Source organism: Bombyx mori, chromosome 18, assembly GCF_030269925.1.
Source record: "Bombyx mori chromosome 18, ASM3026992v2".
NCBI classification, from domain to species: domain Eukaryota; kingdom Metazoa; phylum Arthropoda; class Insecta; order Lepidoptera; family Bombycidae; genus Bombyx; species Bombyx mori.
This window is the reverse complement of record NC_085124.1, coordinates 6,800,992-6,817,637: the sequence shown is the minus strand read 5'-3', so window position 1 is coordinate 6,817,637 and position 16,646 is coordinate 6,800,992. Positions and strand designations below refer to the sequence as shown.

Sequence of the window (16,646 nt, the reverse complement as noted above, 5' to 3'; positions counted from 1 at the left end):
GGTCACCACACAAGGGGGTCGCGGGTTCGAATCCCGCCAAGGGAAGATATTTGTATGATAAATATAAATGTCTTTTCCAGGGTTATGGATGTATATTAAATATATTATGTATGTGTATAATAAAAATATTACGTTTATTTCCGTTATCTGGTACCTGTAACACAAGTTCTTTACGAACTTATCACGGGACCAGTTAACGTGGCGTGATTGTTAGTAAATAAATAAATAAATAAATCGATGTTTATGTTTGTCTCATTTTAGTTTCGCTTTTCGAATATGATTCCAGAGTCATCGAATTCCAAATCACACGGTGCTCAAGAATTTTCCCCTCAATAATAATAATAGTATCAATAGCTTCGTTTCCGAAAAAAAAAACTATTATAGTCTAAAATGATTAGAATTTTTAGATATTCCATGTCGTTCTAACTATTTAGATATTCTATTCCCAAACCGTGATTACGTTTAGACACAGCAATGTCGATAGACAAGAACATCCAATGCCGCGGGAATACCTGGGATATTCAATTAAATTCCTCGTTTATGAAAACGTGTTCCACGTGATCAAATAATTTTAATGTTTTTATAATGCATGGGTGGATTAATGATGAGGATAATGATAGCCCACCTACCGTTCAATGGTTACTGAAGTTTTTAGACAACAGAATTTGGATACCACCAGTCGCATTGAGACAAGACGTTGACTTTTCAATTGCAATGTATTAAAAAAATGGAACGCGTGACTGCTTCCCGGCAGAAATAGACGGTACAGTCCATCCCTAACCTATCTGTCCACCTGTAGGATGATTTGACACCACATAAGTAGAAGTAATCACCGCACACCGCCTCACCGTATAAAACGAGTATGATATGTAAAAAATGTATGTACCACAAATGACGGTTATCTTCCGCGTATTTGTAACAAATGACGTTAGTTATTGATTAAGCTGCTCCCGTGCGAGTACAATAACACACCTTTAACACCAACTGAGGTATGAACTCGTTCACCTATCTAAGCAATAATAAAATTAACACATGTTCAATTGATTATCCTGCATGGCTCAGACAACAACATGCTTTTAATTATAGGACAAACTTCTGACAAGAATTCTCGTTCATATTAAAGGCACGTCATTTGAAAGTTTGAAAACTCCTAAAGTATTTCAATAAATTGCGTGATTAATATAGTGCGCTTAATAATATTAATATTGTGTACCTCAGGGTGTACCTCAAGGTGGCGTACTATCTCCTCTGCTTTTCTCTATTTTTATTAACGATATCACTCAGGTGCTGACTTCTCACTACCATCTCTACGCTGACGATTTGCAGATTTATAGACATTTTAAAGCTGATGATGTTGCTCTAGCTATTGCTGAAATCAATGGAGATCTTGATAGAATTAGTGCTTGGGCTAAATCTTTTGGACTTCTTGTGAATCCATCAAAATCACAGGTCATAGTAATTGGTAGTTCCTATAGGTACAACACGATTGACCACATTAATTTGCCCCCTGTGACGCTAGATGGAATTCCAATCGCTTATTCTAAAACAGCAAAAAACTTAGGTATCGTTCTTGATTGTCATCTCTCTTGGTCCAGTCAGATAAATTTAGTTAGCAGGAAAGTGCATTGCACGTTTCAGTCTCTCAAGCGTCTTCAGCGTTTCTTGCCCTTTGAAGCTAAAGTCACCCTGGCCCAATCCCTTATGCTTCCTCTCCTTGACTATGCGGATGTCTGTTTCCTCGACGCCGCGGAGGGGCTATGGAACAAACTGGAAAGGTTACAAAATTTATGCATACGCTTTATTTTTGGTTTACGCAAATATGATCATGTCTCGCAGTACAGATCACAACTTAATTGGTTGCCTATCCGACTTCGCCGTGATGCACATGTTTTATGTATGCTGTTCAACATCCTCAATAACCCAGCTGTTCCCCAGTACCTCCGTGAGCGCTTCGAGTACCAGATGCCCCGTGGTGTACCCTGTCGTACAAGTAGATCCCTTCTCCTTAATTTTCCCCCTCACTCCTCCAGCCGCTACGGTGGTTCGTTCACTGTGCAATCTGTGCGTCTGTGGAACTCAGTTCCACACTCAATCCGTGCAAGTCCCTCACTTGAAGTTTTCAGGAAGGCATTAAAGGAGCACTATCTATCAATTTAGTATTATTTATATGTATTTATTTTATGTATTTCATTATATATGTACGTGTATGTATATATTTATGTGTGTAATTGTGTATGTATATAGTTTGATATATTATGTATTAGTGTTTATTTTTATTATTTTTATTGTTAATGTCTATAGTATAAATAATTAAATTAATTAGATTGTACTCATCTACCCACTCATGTAAAGCTTTCCTTCTTTGAGAACGGTTAGCTGGTAGATAACTCAATTGTTGAGTTAAGCTCGCCATTTTTTATATCTTATCGTTATTACTGTATTATATTAACAGTGTGTACAAATAAAGAATAAATAAATTGTTATAGAACACAAAATACTTGACATTATAAATTTAGTAATAGATTGAGTGTATTTTATAGAACAGTAAAAATCCTTCCTTACATAGAAATCGTTTCGTCTAGGATTAAAAAAAAACTCCAACTACAAATATCAAATCTTATAAAAATATCAAGAATTCGCGCGATACAGATGAACTTCCACGATTTATTTTGAATATCAAACAAAACTAGTTCTAACTAGTTTTTTTTACAGGTGAACATAAAAATCTATGTATTTTTTTCTACAGCAATCCTAATACAAAAAACATATACAACATATACTGCAGTTTCTAACGACCATCCTAATACATCGTAAATTTGACGCAGTAAGTCAGAAAGCTACGGCGTGAGTGTAATATTTTTGTGATAACAACGTGCTCGGTGGAACAAAGCTGGCCACGTGGTTCACTGGCTAATTGGACGACTTCCATGTCGTCTCTCTTTGTTAAAATACTGTGAAAATTGCGTTGGGTTAATTCTGAAAAGCGGAACAGCAGGGAACTTGTTCAAATATTTTGAAAAATCGTCAAATCCTGCTTTGTAAAATACCTGATAAAAGTTTCTAGATTACATAACTAATGCACTGCCCAAACACTTCTGACTTATCCGCGTTTTCATTAAATAAAAAAAATTATCCACCTAAAGTAACTTTACAATGTCGTCTGAAAGATAAGATGCCGGATAAAATTACGCGCGCGGGTACCAATTTTTCTAATGAAATACGAACTTAACTCATTCTCACGAATGACTTCCTCGATGAAGGTATGAGTATTAAAAATCATAGCCGCCAAAAATATTATTTGCGAACTACTTACTATTCAACGCTGTGACTTTTATGAGGTTACCGGAAAACCATTTAACACTAAATGAAATGTGAGTTCGTTCATATTTCTGTGCAATGATATTGTTATTCGTTGTAGCAGAGCACCCATAAAATGGCGGTATTTTATAAATGTATTAATTAAATTTCTGTTTGTTACTTAATACTTGATCCCTTTCCATCTAGCCTAGAGAAAATTCAATAATTAACTTACTTAAAGAACTACTCTGTCCGCAACAAAAATTGGTGTTCCGACAGTTATTTTATTTTTCGTCTTATTATTTTTTCGTCTTTTAATTATAATAAATCAATATTTCATTATATTTCGATTCCGCTTTGTCGTGGCAGACAAAGAGTTTCCCAGAATAAGAATAAATTCTAATAATTAGCTGTCACAAACTTCGACTCCAGCAAAAAAGGGAAATCTGAAAATAAGGAGAAATAAAATTACAACAATATTAAAGGTAACGAACCTGTTTGTAGCCGCCAAGACGGAGGGCTCTTTGCAATTTGGCTATTCGGCTCGTCGATAGGTACACTATGGGCACCGCTTCCCCTGTCTCTAGTTCGATGTCGAAGTCGTTAACAGCTTCACAAAACGTATAATTCTCAAACTTTTTTGCCTCGCTCTTCATTAGTTCGCCGCCTCCACTTATCTCGTCTTTTAAAACTTCGCTTGCTGGGATGAAAAGAGGGTTCTCGTAACAACGCTTAAGAAGTTCAACTTCGTTTTTGTCATCGGAAATCGGTTTTTTGGTTTCGTCTAATTCTCCTTCACTGTCCGGATAAGTTATGACATAATTGTCATTCACAGAACATAGTTCATCGCCACAAATATCTTCGATCACAATTGAAGGTGTCTTTTCACCAGATGACGATGAATATACGGACCATCGTAGCCCGGCATTTAATTTTCCGCATTCCATTTTGTCTGCAATTATCGTTTTGTTTACATTATATCCATTTCGAAACATTTGCTCGTAACGCTGCAGACTGATAGATGCGTTCTACAAATAGTGGGCGTATTGAATATCGAATTTCTGTCTGCAATACATAACGATTAACATTGAAAGCACGAATACCGCCCAACATGCAAAAACAGTTATGTCTGCATCTTTTTATTGATCTACAAATTGTTTAAAAGTAATACAAAATACGTACATTTCAAAAATTTACGCACTGGAGAATAACGAAACGAATTTACGAAACATATCACATGTTTTGCGAATACAAGTCGTTGGGCATGAAAATGTTTTGACGTTTTAAAAAATTAGGATATGAACGGTGTCCATTGGCGACGGACAGGTGTTGAAACTGGAGGTGATATGGGTCACAGAGGGACTGAAACCGTACCTCTAATTGGTCGCCCTTTGAATACTCTGCCCCTCGACAATTACGCTTTTAAATTTTTACTATTTTTTATAGAACACTTTTTATATCAGAAGAGCCGGTAAACTTTATGAAATGTCCGCGTAAAACGTTAATCCTTTCCATCCGTGCGTATGTTTATTTATTTCGCACGAGCACATTCGAAACATTATTCGTATACTTTTCAGAATAAAATTTTGTAACGCTGAGTTAAAATTCATTTACCTACAGAATACAAAATAACAATCAGCAATAAGCTAAGCCAACCAAGCTAAAGACATTTAAAAATAAACGCTAATACGCGTAGGTAATAAAGATAGGTTAAGACGGTAAGGTAATTAAGTATAGTCATTAAAATAAGAAATAAGTGTTTATTTACTTAATTTTAATTAACAAGCCCTATTTTAACTTTACCGCGGTTCTTAATAAGAGAATGAAAAAAAAATTGCATCTAAAATAAAATAATACGTGGCAATAGAAGCCACGGATATGTTAGTGTTAACTTACGAAACTCAAACTAAGCTATATGAATAGAAAAATAATATTAGAGAAACGAAATATTTTTTTTACTACACACCGAACTCAACCATATTTAGTTATTATATATATTAATTAATGTAATAATATATTTACAAAATAAATAGATTATTTCGCTGTTTAACATCCTGAAAAACGAGTAATTGAAATTAAGAAATTACACAGAGAACTAAGTGCCATTTTAGAAGGAACCAGAAATAAATTAGACTTGTGCCAGACGTGAGAACCCAAAAGGTAAATGTCATGCAACAAAACCGTTTGCCGTTCGGTGTCATTAACCTCTCTCATCTCTTGTATTTGTTTGGCTCCTACGAATATTTCTCAGTATATAAAAAAATCTAAATACTATTATTATTGATACAATGTTCACAAACGTTTCTAATCTCGTTTTTGCGTCGAGAAAACAAATATTTCAATACTTCTCTACTGCATTAAATGAGCTCATTCTTGTAAATTAGCAATTGAATTACTGAATAACGAAATCTAGTTGAGTTCACGCGTTCACGCGTTCATCTAGTTTTTATCCAACCTTAAGAACTTATTGACCAAAATCTGATACAGACGAAAGACAGTTAACATAAACCAAGACTGATATCTCATATACCAGACAGCGCAGACTAACAAAACACATACTAGTTATAATGATCACCAACTTTGGTGGATTTAACAATAAAGGGAACGTTTCCGTCGAGCGAATGAAATTGCTCGCTAGACCCACAATCTGAATGATATTGTTCGGAACCTGTATATCTCGCATCTTTCAAATATCTTGTGTTCTATGAACAGTATACACCAATTATTCAGCACCTGCTCAAATATGAAATTCGAAAGGGTTTGATATTTTTAAAACAAGCTGTCCACATTATAGGGCCCTAAGGGGGGCTTGTCTCCTGTGTTATGCTGAGAAATAATATTGTAATACAATTAACTGCGGCACCACGAATTTTAATTTTTCAGAACTTAATATAATAGTTAGGGACATTGCAAACACCGTCTCCTGGCCCCAAACTAGGATACCCTGCACTATGGGAAGAAGAGACTGATACACATACTTACATATGTGTATAAGTATGTATATACATATAAGTATCTATATTATGCATGAAACTATATATAGCCGCTAATCTGTAAATCTATTAGTTTGTGTGTTTACATATTTGTTACTTGAATCACACAAAATACCGAAATATTAGTAGATGTCTTTCACACTATAGCTATGGGAGTTAAGTTTCGCTAAAATCACATTTTTTATACAAATAAGGACAAATTATGCAAGCTCTCTTTTCATTTATGTATATCACCCTTTTAATTTAAACGTATATTATTGATGATTCATTGTGATTTGAATTACTAAACGTCAACTTTTTTTTATTGCTTAGATGGTTGGACGAGCTCGCGGCCCACCTGATGTTAAATGGTAACCGAAACTCATAGACATCAACAACGGAAATGCCGCCATCCACATTGAGACACGAGTACTAAGGTATCAGTTTTTACAATACAACGGCTGCCCCACCCTTCAAACCGAAACGCCTAATGCGTACTGCTTCACGGCAGGAATAGGTACGGTGGTGGTACCTACCCATACGGGGAGTGGGGACTCAAATAAGTTCCTTACCACCAGTAATAAACAAAATTCAATTTATTCGAAATCTTTGTATCAGAGAACGAAATATTGTCTTTTTTCAAAAATCTGTAATAAAACTTCATCGTACAATTGACAATCACGCCATCAACTGATAAGACAGTTACATTCGTTCGTGGATGGCATAGCGTAAAACATCTTAAAATGTCATACGAAGAATCACTCGCAGTCACTGTCCAGAGATACTGAATATCCCACAACAGATTCATTGACCAATTAATATGCAAAATATATACAAATTATTTATAAAATCTCCATTACACTATACGTTTGTCACATTTATGTAGCACTAAAAATACATTGACTCCGATGCTGATTGATGGACAGAAATGTAAACAAAACGAGAAATCGCATTTGAATTGTAATTACATATAATCAGGAATGAATAGTTGATCACAACTCGCTTAGTTTCTATTAGTCGTAATAATATTTTTTCTATACCTGTATATTTATTCTAATCAATATCACTTTGAATGTGACCACTATAACACGGCACTAAATAATGAACGTTTTACGCATATCACACTAGTAGTTCATAGGTATTCACAAGTATTTTTTGCTTAAATTAAATGTTATTCAATAATTTTATAACACAAATTCTCGTGAGCGGTCACGCGGCGTCGTTTGCGCAGAGTACAAATAGCGACTGAACTGCTAAATTTGAGATGAAGTGGCTTTAATAATATTGCGTATATTTTCCACTTTCTTCCCGGCTGCGACATCCACGGTGACTCATTCTTTTGTGTCAAACGATTTAGTATGAAAAGTCAGAATATTGTAATACTCTAGATTCTAAATAATTACCTTTCAATAATAATTTAAAATTTAAGTAACGTCAATTGAGACAAGTATTTAAACAATGAGTATTATTATATTAAGGTAATTTATTTGTCGTTATACAATATGATTGAGACTAAGGCCTCATGTCTCAAGGTGAGTGGCAGAATTCCTGCTGTGATGTCTCTGAACTCCGGTAACCACTTTGCAATAGAAAAACCAAGGGTTCGTTCATCAATTGACGCAACAAAAAAAGAGAGATTAAAGAAAATCGGTTTTAAAAGTTTTACATTTAATTTTTCTCATATACCTACAACGATTCAATTGCGTATACTAAATTTATAAGTGAATTCTGTTTAAAAAATTTTGAGGTATCTGAGGTATTAAAATGTTTCTAATTAAATTACATAAATAGCTTTACTCTAAATAAACGAGCACATAATGTTTAGAGTTACCGCAAACGGACGCATCATTTTACGACAATTGTTTCTGTGCTGATTTAACGAGAGGAGCCTTCACCTCAAATTGTACAAATAGGACAATTGTAACGCTAGTCTAGAATTAATATCACTTTGCATTATTACATTTTCTTGTTTGTTTTTGGAACGAAGTTCCTCATGGGACGATGCGGAGAGGTACCCTAACCGGGAAAAAACGTACGTAACGTAAGGTTTTTATTGTTTATGTATAGTCTTAGTATGATGGCTATACAGTGTCTAATGTATAGTCTACGTGATGACGGTAATTATTATTATTCATATAAATAGCTGTTTCTTTGTATATTATTATATATTTTTTATAAATCATTGTGAATAAAATAAAGTTGATAACTTTGTAAAGTAGTTTTTTTTATCAATAATAAAATCTTAGTAAAAAAATGTATACCCGAATAATTATTTTCTTTATACCTTGAACAGACCTTAAAATTAATATTTTTATAATGAGGAACTTGGTTCCCGTCCGATGTCCCACGACACCACACATCTTTTTTTTTGTTTTTTTTCAATAGGTTATTTAAGTGAGCTGTCTGATTTTAATCTCATTCACGTTGATACAACGGCCTGCCCTCTATACCAGTACGCAAGATTGCTTCGCGACATAAACAGGTAGGAGGATAGAAACAATCCGTACGGGCTTGCAACATGCCTTCAGTGAATTGTCGTAGTTCTTATAATCACTGGTGTCTATGTGATAAGATCGAAAATTGTTAATATACTATATATGTGTAATATTTTAATAAACAGACAGATATTCTCAAAAACAAAAAAAAACAGTAAGCAGAACGGGGAAGTAAATAATAATTATTACTAAAAAAAAACATGAACCGAGCATGGTATCTGAATATAGTTAATTCGCGCCAAGACTATATTATCATGGTTGCATAAAAGAAAAAATAACGCTTAAGGATTACAAATATGTACAACAAAAAACTTCTTTTAGGCTCCCCGTTGAAAAATCTGTCTAGTTTCATTGTTCAGCGTGTCTGTTTCCATTTACCAAAAAAAAAATACATCTCGCTCATATATAGTATGAGCGATATGTATTTTGACTCACTTGGCTGAAAGGAAGTAGACACATTTAAAAGTTTAACGATAGGATATAAACTTCATAGACTAGGATGACCTTGCGTGATGACCAAGACTCACAGACGGCGGCGCGATATCTTGATCAAATGCCAATTGTCAATAGCATTGAAGAGAAAAAAATTCTTACTCAATATTATAAAAGTGTGATTAGCGTACAAATTATTTAGTATCACATGGACGTTTACGAGTCCGTGTCGCGTACGTTATAAAATCTTTACCGGTAATCAATGGCGCAAAAAGGTAGAGAAAAACCGTATTCCCTTACGTTAGCATTCTATAATGCTAACGGACTCGCGCGGCAACGCGATCAAATTTTTGAATTCCTCCGCGATAATCTTGTAGATATTCTATTAGTGCAGGAAACCTGTCTGAAGCCCTCGCGTCGCGACCCGAAAGTCGCGAACTACGTCATGGTTAGGAATGACAGACTCACCGCCTCCAAAGGCGGGACTGCCATTTACTATAGGCGGGCCCTGCACGTTGTCCCTCTCGATACTCCCTCGCTCTCACATATCGAGGCGTCAGTGTGCCGTATCTCGCTGACGGGACACCAGCCGATCGTCATCGCATCCGTTTATCTCCCCCCGGACAAGCCCCTTCTGAGCAGTGACATCGAGTCACTGTTCGGCATGGGAGACTCCGTCATCCTGGCAGGCGATTTAAATTGCCACCACACTAGGTGGAACTGCCATCGTACTAACGTTAACGGTAGGCGTCTCGACGCGTTTATAGACGACCTCACCTTTGAAATAGTCGGTCCCCCAACTCCAACATGTTATCCGTATAACATCGCGCTCCGTCCGAGCACTATAGACCTGGCATTGCTTAGGAACGTAACTCTGCGCTTGCGTTCCATCGAAGCAATGTCAGAGCTCGACTCAGACCACCGACCTGTCGTTATGCAGCTCGGTCGCCCCCACAACCCAGTCACTGTTACGAGGACCATGGTGGATTGGAATAAGCTGGGCACGTGCCTAGCCGACACCGCTCCGCCAATCCTCACTTACGGCCCGGATTCGAATCTATCCCCCGAGGACACCGTCGAATCCGTAAACATAATTACCGATCACATCTCTTCCGCGATCATTAGATCTTCTAAAGAAGTCGATGTGGAGGACAGCTTCCACCGCATCAGACTGTCTCCCGATCTTAGGAATCTCTTAAGAGTTAGGAACGCGGCAATCCGGGCCTACGATCGTCTTCCCACGCATTCAAACCGGATTCAGATGCGTCGTCTACAACGCGAAGTCCACTCCCGCTTAAGCGACGCGCGTAACGATAATTGGCATAGTTATTTAGAACAACTCGCGCCCTCCCACCAAGCATACTGGCGACTAGCTAGGACTCTCAAATCCGAAACTACCGCTACTATGCCTCCCCTCGTACGCCCTTCAGGCCAACCACCGGCATTCGATGACGAAGACAAGGCTGAGCTGCTGGCCGATGCACTGCAAGAGCAGTGCACCACCAGCACTCAACACGCGGACCCCGAACACACCGAGTTAGTCGACAGGGAGGTCGAGCGCAGAGCTTCCCTGCCGCCCTCGGACGCGTTACCCCCCATTACCACCGACGAAGTTAGAGACGCGATCCACAACCTACAACCTAGGAAGGCACCCGGCTCCGACGGCATCCACAACCGCGCGCTTAAACTCTTGCCAGTCCAACTGATAGCAATGTTGGCTACAATTTTAAATGCCGCTATGACGCACTGCATCTTTCCCGCGGTGTGGAAAGAAGCGGACGTTATCGGTATACATAAGCCGGGCAAACCGACAAACGAAACTTCTAGTTACCGTCCGATTAGTCTCCTCTCGACGATAGGAAAAATTTACGAACGGCTCCTTAGGAAACGCCTCTGGGATTTTGTTACCGCGAACAAAATTCTCATAGACGAACAGTTCGGATTCCGCTCAAAACACTCGTGCGTACAACAAGTGCACCGCCTCACGGAGCACATTCTGATAGGACTAAATAGGCGTAAACAAATCCCGACCGGCGCCCTCTTCTTCGACATCGCGAAGGCGTTCGACAAAGTCTGGCACAACGGTTTAATTTATAAACTGTACAACATGGGAGTGCCAGACAGACTCGTGCTCATCATACGAGACTTCTTGTCGAACCGTTCGTTTCGATATCGAGTAGAGGGAACTCGTTCTCGTCCCCGTCAACTGACCGCCGGAGTCCCGCAAGGCTCCGCGCTCTCCCCGTTATTATTTAGTTTGTATATCAATGATATACCCCGGTCTCCGGAGACCCATCTAGCGCTCTTCGCCGATGACACGGCTATCTACTACTCGTGTAGGAAGATGTCGCTGCTTCATCGGCGACTCCAGATCGCAGTAGCCACCATGGGACAGTGGTTCCGGAAGTGGCGAATAGACATCAACCCCACGAAAAGCGCAGCGGTGCTCTTCAAAAGGGGTCGCCCTCCGAACATCACTTCGAGCATCCCACTCCGTAGTAGGCGCGCAAACACCTCCGCCGTTAGTCCCATCACTCTCTTTGGCCAGCCCATACCGTGGGTCTCGAAGGTCAAATATCTAGGCGTCACCCTCGACAGAGGGATGACATTCCGTCCCCATATAAAAACGGTACGCGACCGCGCCGCGTTTATTCTAGGACGACTCTATCCAATGCTTTGTAGTCGAAGCAAACTGTCCCTCCGTAATAAGGTAACTCTCTACAAAACTTGTATACGCCCCGTCATGACGTATGCAAGCGTAGTGTTCGCTCACGCAGCCCGCACCAACTTGAAATCCCTTCAGGTTATTCAATCACGATTCTGCAGGATAGCCGTCGGAGCGCCTTGGTTCCTTAGGAATGTGGATCTCCACGACGACCTGGAGCTCGACTCTTTTAGTAAGTATCTACAGTCGGCATCGCTGCGCCATTTTGAGAAGGCGGCACGACATGAGAACCCTCTCATCGTAGCCGCTGGAAATTACATACCCGACCCAGTAGACCGAATGGTAAACCGTCGACGTCGCCCAAAGCACGTCATTACGGATCCTCCTGATCCATTAACGGTGCTTTTAGGCACCACAAGCACCGGTCACCGTCCTCGTCGAACCCGTCGCTTGCGACGAAGGGCTCGACGAGCGAACTAACCCATAGACACAGCCCACTGAGTTTCTCGCCGGATCTTCTCAGTGGGTCGCGTTTCCGATCCGGTGGTAGATTCAGCGAAGCACTGCTCTTGCTAGGGTCAGTGTTAGCAACTCTCCGGTTGAGCCCCGCGAGCTCACCTACTAACGTTAGGGTGAAGCTGAAGTAGCCTCTCAAGGCTATCAGCATAGGTAGGGAAAAAAAAAAAAAAAAAAAAAATATTTAGTGAATATTATGAGATATTATCTTGGACAGTTTCGATGATATTATCAATAAGTATCATTTATCGTAAATAATGTCTTCAAAATTGAGTCTTAGTCTTCTAAATATAAAAATGTTTCAGAAATATCATTTTTTTAGTCACACCGATTTTCAAATGTTAAGATTTTATTTTTAAATGCTTACTAGTTTATTTGTACATTTTTGTAATTGGCGGTAATAAATACAACCTTATTAAAAGAACATAAAAAGCGACAGTCAAATGGCATCTAAAACTTTTTTATTGCTGTAGATGGCAGACCAGATCACGGCCGCTCTTAAACGCTTACCGGAACCCATAGAGATCTCAACGTGAACGCGGCCACCCACCATGAAACAAGTCAATTTCGCAATTACGTATAACGACAGTATTTTTTATTACTGATGGTAGGACCTCTTGTGAGTCCGCGGGGGTGGGTACCACCGCCCTACCTATTTCTGCCGTGAAGCAGTAATGCGTTTCGGTTTGCAGCCGTTGTAACTATACTGAGATCTTAGAACTTATATCTCAAGGTGGGTGGCGCATTTACCTTGTCGATGTCCATGGGCTCCAGTAATCACTTAACACCAGGTGGGCTGTAAGCTCGTCCACCCATCAAAGCAATAAAAAAAAAAAAAAAACTTGCTCACAAAATGCACAATACCTATAAAGTTTTATTAATTTTGTGGGTTCGATTTTTATTACAGGACGTTGTTCCAAGAAAACTACATTGGTATTAACATTTTCTCTTAACCCGAACAGTATGTCTATTTGTGTGCGATCACTCGGAAAGTTAACAGCATTAATGTACTAGTCTTCGGTTGCTGAAATATTGCAGTCTTGATTGCCATTCCGATTTATTTCGGGACATCCGGCTGCGGTTTTCGCTTGAGACTACGGCTTATTATTGTATCTGAGTGAATGATAGATCGTTATGGAATCTAAGCAATTGTAACTTCGTGTAGAAGTATGTTAAATTGTCCTAAAAAAATAAATTTATATACCCATATCAATACTCCGGCTACCAATTATCTTTACCAATTATTTTCTAAGAGGTCAAACAACAGCTGACCTCGCCTTAAATTTACCACAATATTACGAAATAAAAATACTTAGGTACATATGTATATATTTCGTAAACTTCCTTCCTTTAAGTAATAAATAATTCACCAGATCCAGACCAGAGCTAATGGATTTTCCATTATCGAAATTTTCATACCTACGGATAATCACTCTTGATGTAATCTCTAGGTTAATCTAATAAATTGTGGCAAGACAGAAAATTAAATCAATAAGCGCTTCGTCGAAAATTCTGCATTAATTAGAAATTTCGATTTTATAGTAATAATAAACTAATATTCCATACAGTTTATTGAAAAGTTGTTATTTGTACATTAATATTATTTGTTTGTTTGTTTGGTTGAACGCGCTAATCTCAAGAACTACTTGTCCGATTTGAAAAATAATTTCAGTGTTAGATAGCCCACTTATTGAGGAAGGCTATAGGCTATATAGCACCACGCTAAGACCAATACAAGCGGAGAATTTTTCAAAATCGGGGTTTTTCCCCTTTTGAGAGCTTCCGCTGCGTGCACTGCGGAAACGGTTAAAGTTTCCCTAAAATAACGTTTAACAAAATTTTTTCCCTTTTAAAGTTCTAAAAAAAAGTCCAGGACAGCATATTATGTCTATATTTTAAGGATGGCTCACTATACCTTTTTTATGCTAACGAAATTTGTTCTAAAACAAAGCATTATTTGTGATAGTGTTTTTATAAAGACGATATACAAATAAATACGTTATTCATTACAAGTATTTTTACATCATATGACTTCAATGAGTATCTTAGAAGATATCGGAGTTTTAAAATAACATCGCAGCAAAATAATGAGTAAGCGCATAATAGTGATGTACAAGATGCCGGCCGGCCGGTGCGTTGCGGCACAGAATAAAAAGAATATCAAGAAACACTCGAATTGCTTCAAGATAGGCTTTGAAAATTGTAGATTTTTCTCGATTTCACCAGGATCGAACAAAAAAAAAATTTTTTTTTTATCAGAATCGATTCAAGCGTTCCCGAGAAATCTGTGAACACATACATAGATTAAAAAAAAATTATGGTCGAATTGATAACCTCCTCTTATGAAGTCGGTTAAAAAGCGTAATTTTGGTACCTTAAATAGCTTCTTAACATTTTATTATTCAAAAATATTTTCACTTTCTACGTAAGTAGCTGGTAAAATTTAGCGTTATCCCAAAGTAGCTATTCCGCGTAGACGAAGTCGCGGACAAAACCTAGTAATCAATAAACTCAATAAAATAGAACTTCCTCGTCAACAGTGAATATGAAAGCTGTAAAGTAATGGAATCGTTGGAAATAATCACTTAAAAATAATAAACGCGAGATTTAACAGTAAAAGTAAATTTGAATGACGCGAGAAAACCGAAGAATACACTTTGTCAAAATGGTTTGACTTGCAAAAAAAAGATTTCTCAAAGTTATGTAAACCTCGATTTTATAAACTTCGAACTTTTATTAATTAATAAAACTAAAATTATCAAGATGATCGGAGGATTGAGGACATCTATTTTTTACATTATTATCTCTACTACACACAACAAACTGAGTATATAGCCAAAGACTGCTTTATATGAGAGTGATATGAGTATATGAAGAACATTCATTAAATGTCAAGAACGAGGTTTTAGTCACAGGCTTTCAAGTTTTTGCCTTTGACTAGATAGAAATGAACTTACTCATGGCGAGCATCCTATCTCACATTTATGCCGAACTGATTTGCCGAATCTCAGAACCCACTTCTCCGACAATTAGCTTGTGAGAACCCTACAACGAAATCGTAACTCATATGGAGAAATAATTAGCAGATACGCGAACATATTATGTTTGTATTCGCTATTAAGCTGGGATAATAGAAATGACAAAATATAGATATGTAGTTCTATTTTTATTTATCAAAACATATATATTCTAAGTTCAACATTATTCGAATCTGTAATATTTTTTTCTGTATTTGGGTCACTAGAACTATTTTGAAGTCGTCGTGGCCTTAAAGAATAAGGCGCCCGGTGCATTCGTATCTAGCGGTGCAACGGTGTTCGAATCTCGCAGGCGGGTACCAATTTTTCTAATGAAATACGTACTTAGCAAATGTTCACGATTGACTTCCACGGTGAAGGAATAACATCGTGTAATAAAAATCAAACCCGCAAAATTATAATTTGGGTAATTACTGGTGGTAGGACCTCTTGTGAGTTCGCACGGGTAGGTACCACCATCCTGCCTATTTCTGCCGTGAAGCAGTAATACGTTTCGGTTTGAAGGGTGGGGCAGCCGTTGTAGCTATACTGAGACCTTAGAACTTATATCTCAAGGAAAAAGGTTTTAGCTTCCTACAATGTATTATTTTTAAACCAACCGATCAATTTAAGCGACTTATTTCCAATACACCTCGTTAAATATCGAATCTTAAAATATAGAAATGTATTTGTAAAATATTGACACCATGTTTATTTGACATACGTTTTAACTTTAACAAATAAATCAGTTCGAGCCTTTTGCAGTGAAACCAATACAGGCTGGCAAACATTTATGGTTATAAAACATTTTGTTGAAGTGTAAATGTGATCATTACCGACGACGAAATAATGTTATAAGAAATTTTCCTTAGCCACACTGAATCTGTTTTGTTTGGAACCTGTCCGCACCTTCCTTATTGTCGGTTACAATTTGCTGGCTCTCACCGAGATTAAATGGCTGAACCAATTGAACGTATACTCGATCCAATTCAATCAGCGTACGCGTTGTAATTATCAGGGAATCTTTCGACCAAACATTGATATTACTCTTATTTCTCAGATATTGCAAGTCTTAATAGCTGCTTTAATTCAATTTTGGCTGTTGTTACAATTTGATTATATTATTTATTGTGTTGTATATATTGTATTGTGTACTTACAGATGATTATAGGGTTTAAGTTGTTTAAACTAGGTTGCATACTATATAATACACATGTGAATACTATTCTATTATCCTCAATGTGCTATGTAT

General features: G+C 37.7%; 1 protein-coding gene across 10 annotated transcripts in view; it reads right to left on the bottom strand.

The window, feature by feature from the left end:
- The window catches only part of LOC101744992 (apoptosis-stimulating of p53 protein 1), a 270,821-nt gene that overhangs the window by 135,256 nt on the left and 118,919 nt on the right, over window positions 1-16,646 (bottom strand). For 4 of the 10 annotated variants that reach the window (XM_038017354.2, XM_038017356.2, XM_062673660.1 and 1 more), the window contains exons 1-2: window positions 7,310-7,595; window positions 3,792-4,249 (exon numbers count right to left, since the gene is read on the bottom strand). The exons of the other annotated variants lie outside the window; for them this stretch is intronic. In XM_038017354.2, the coding sequence (XP_037873282.1) occupies window positions 3,792-4,244 (453 nt within the window). In that variant the 5' untranslated portion in view covers window positions 4,245-4,249; window positions 7,310-7,595. Of the gene's footprint in view, window positions 1-3,791; window positions 4,250-7,309; window positions 7,596-16,646 lie in introns of those variants that run through there. 10 annotated transcript variants of the gene reach the window in all.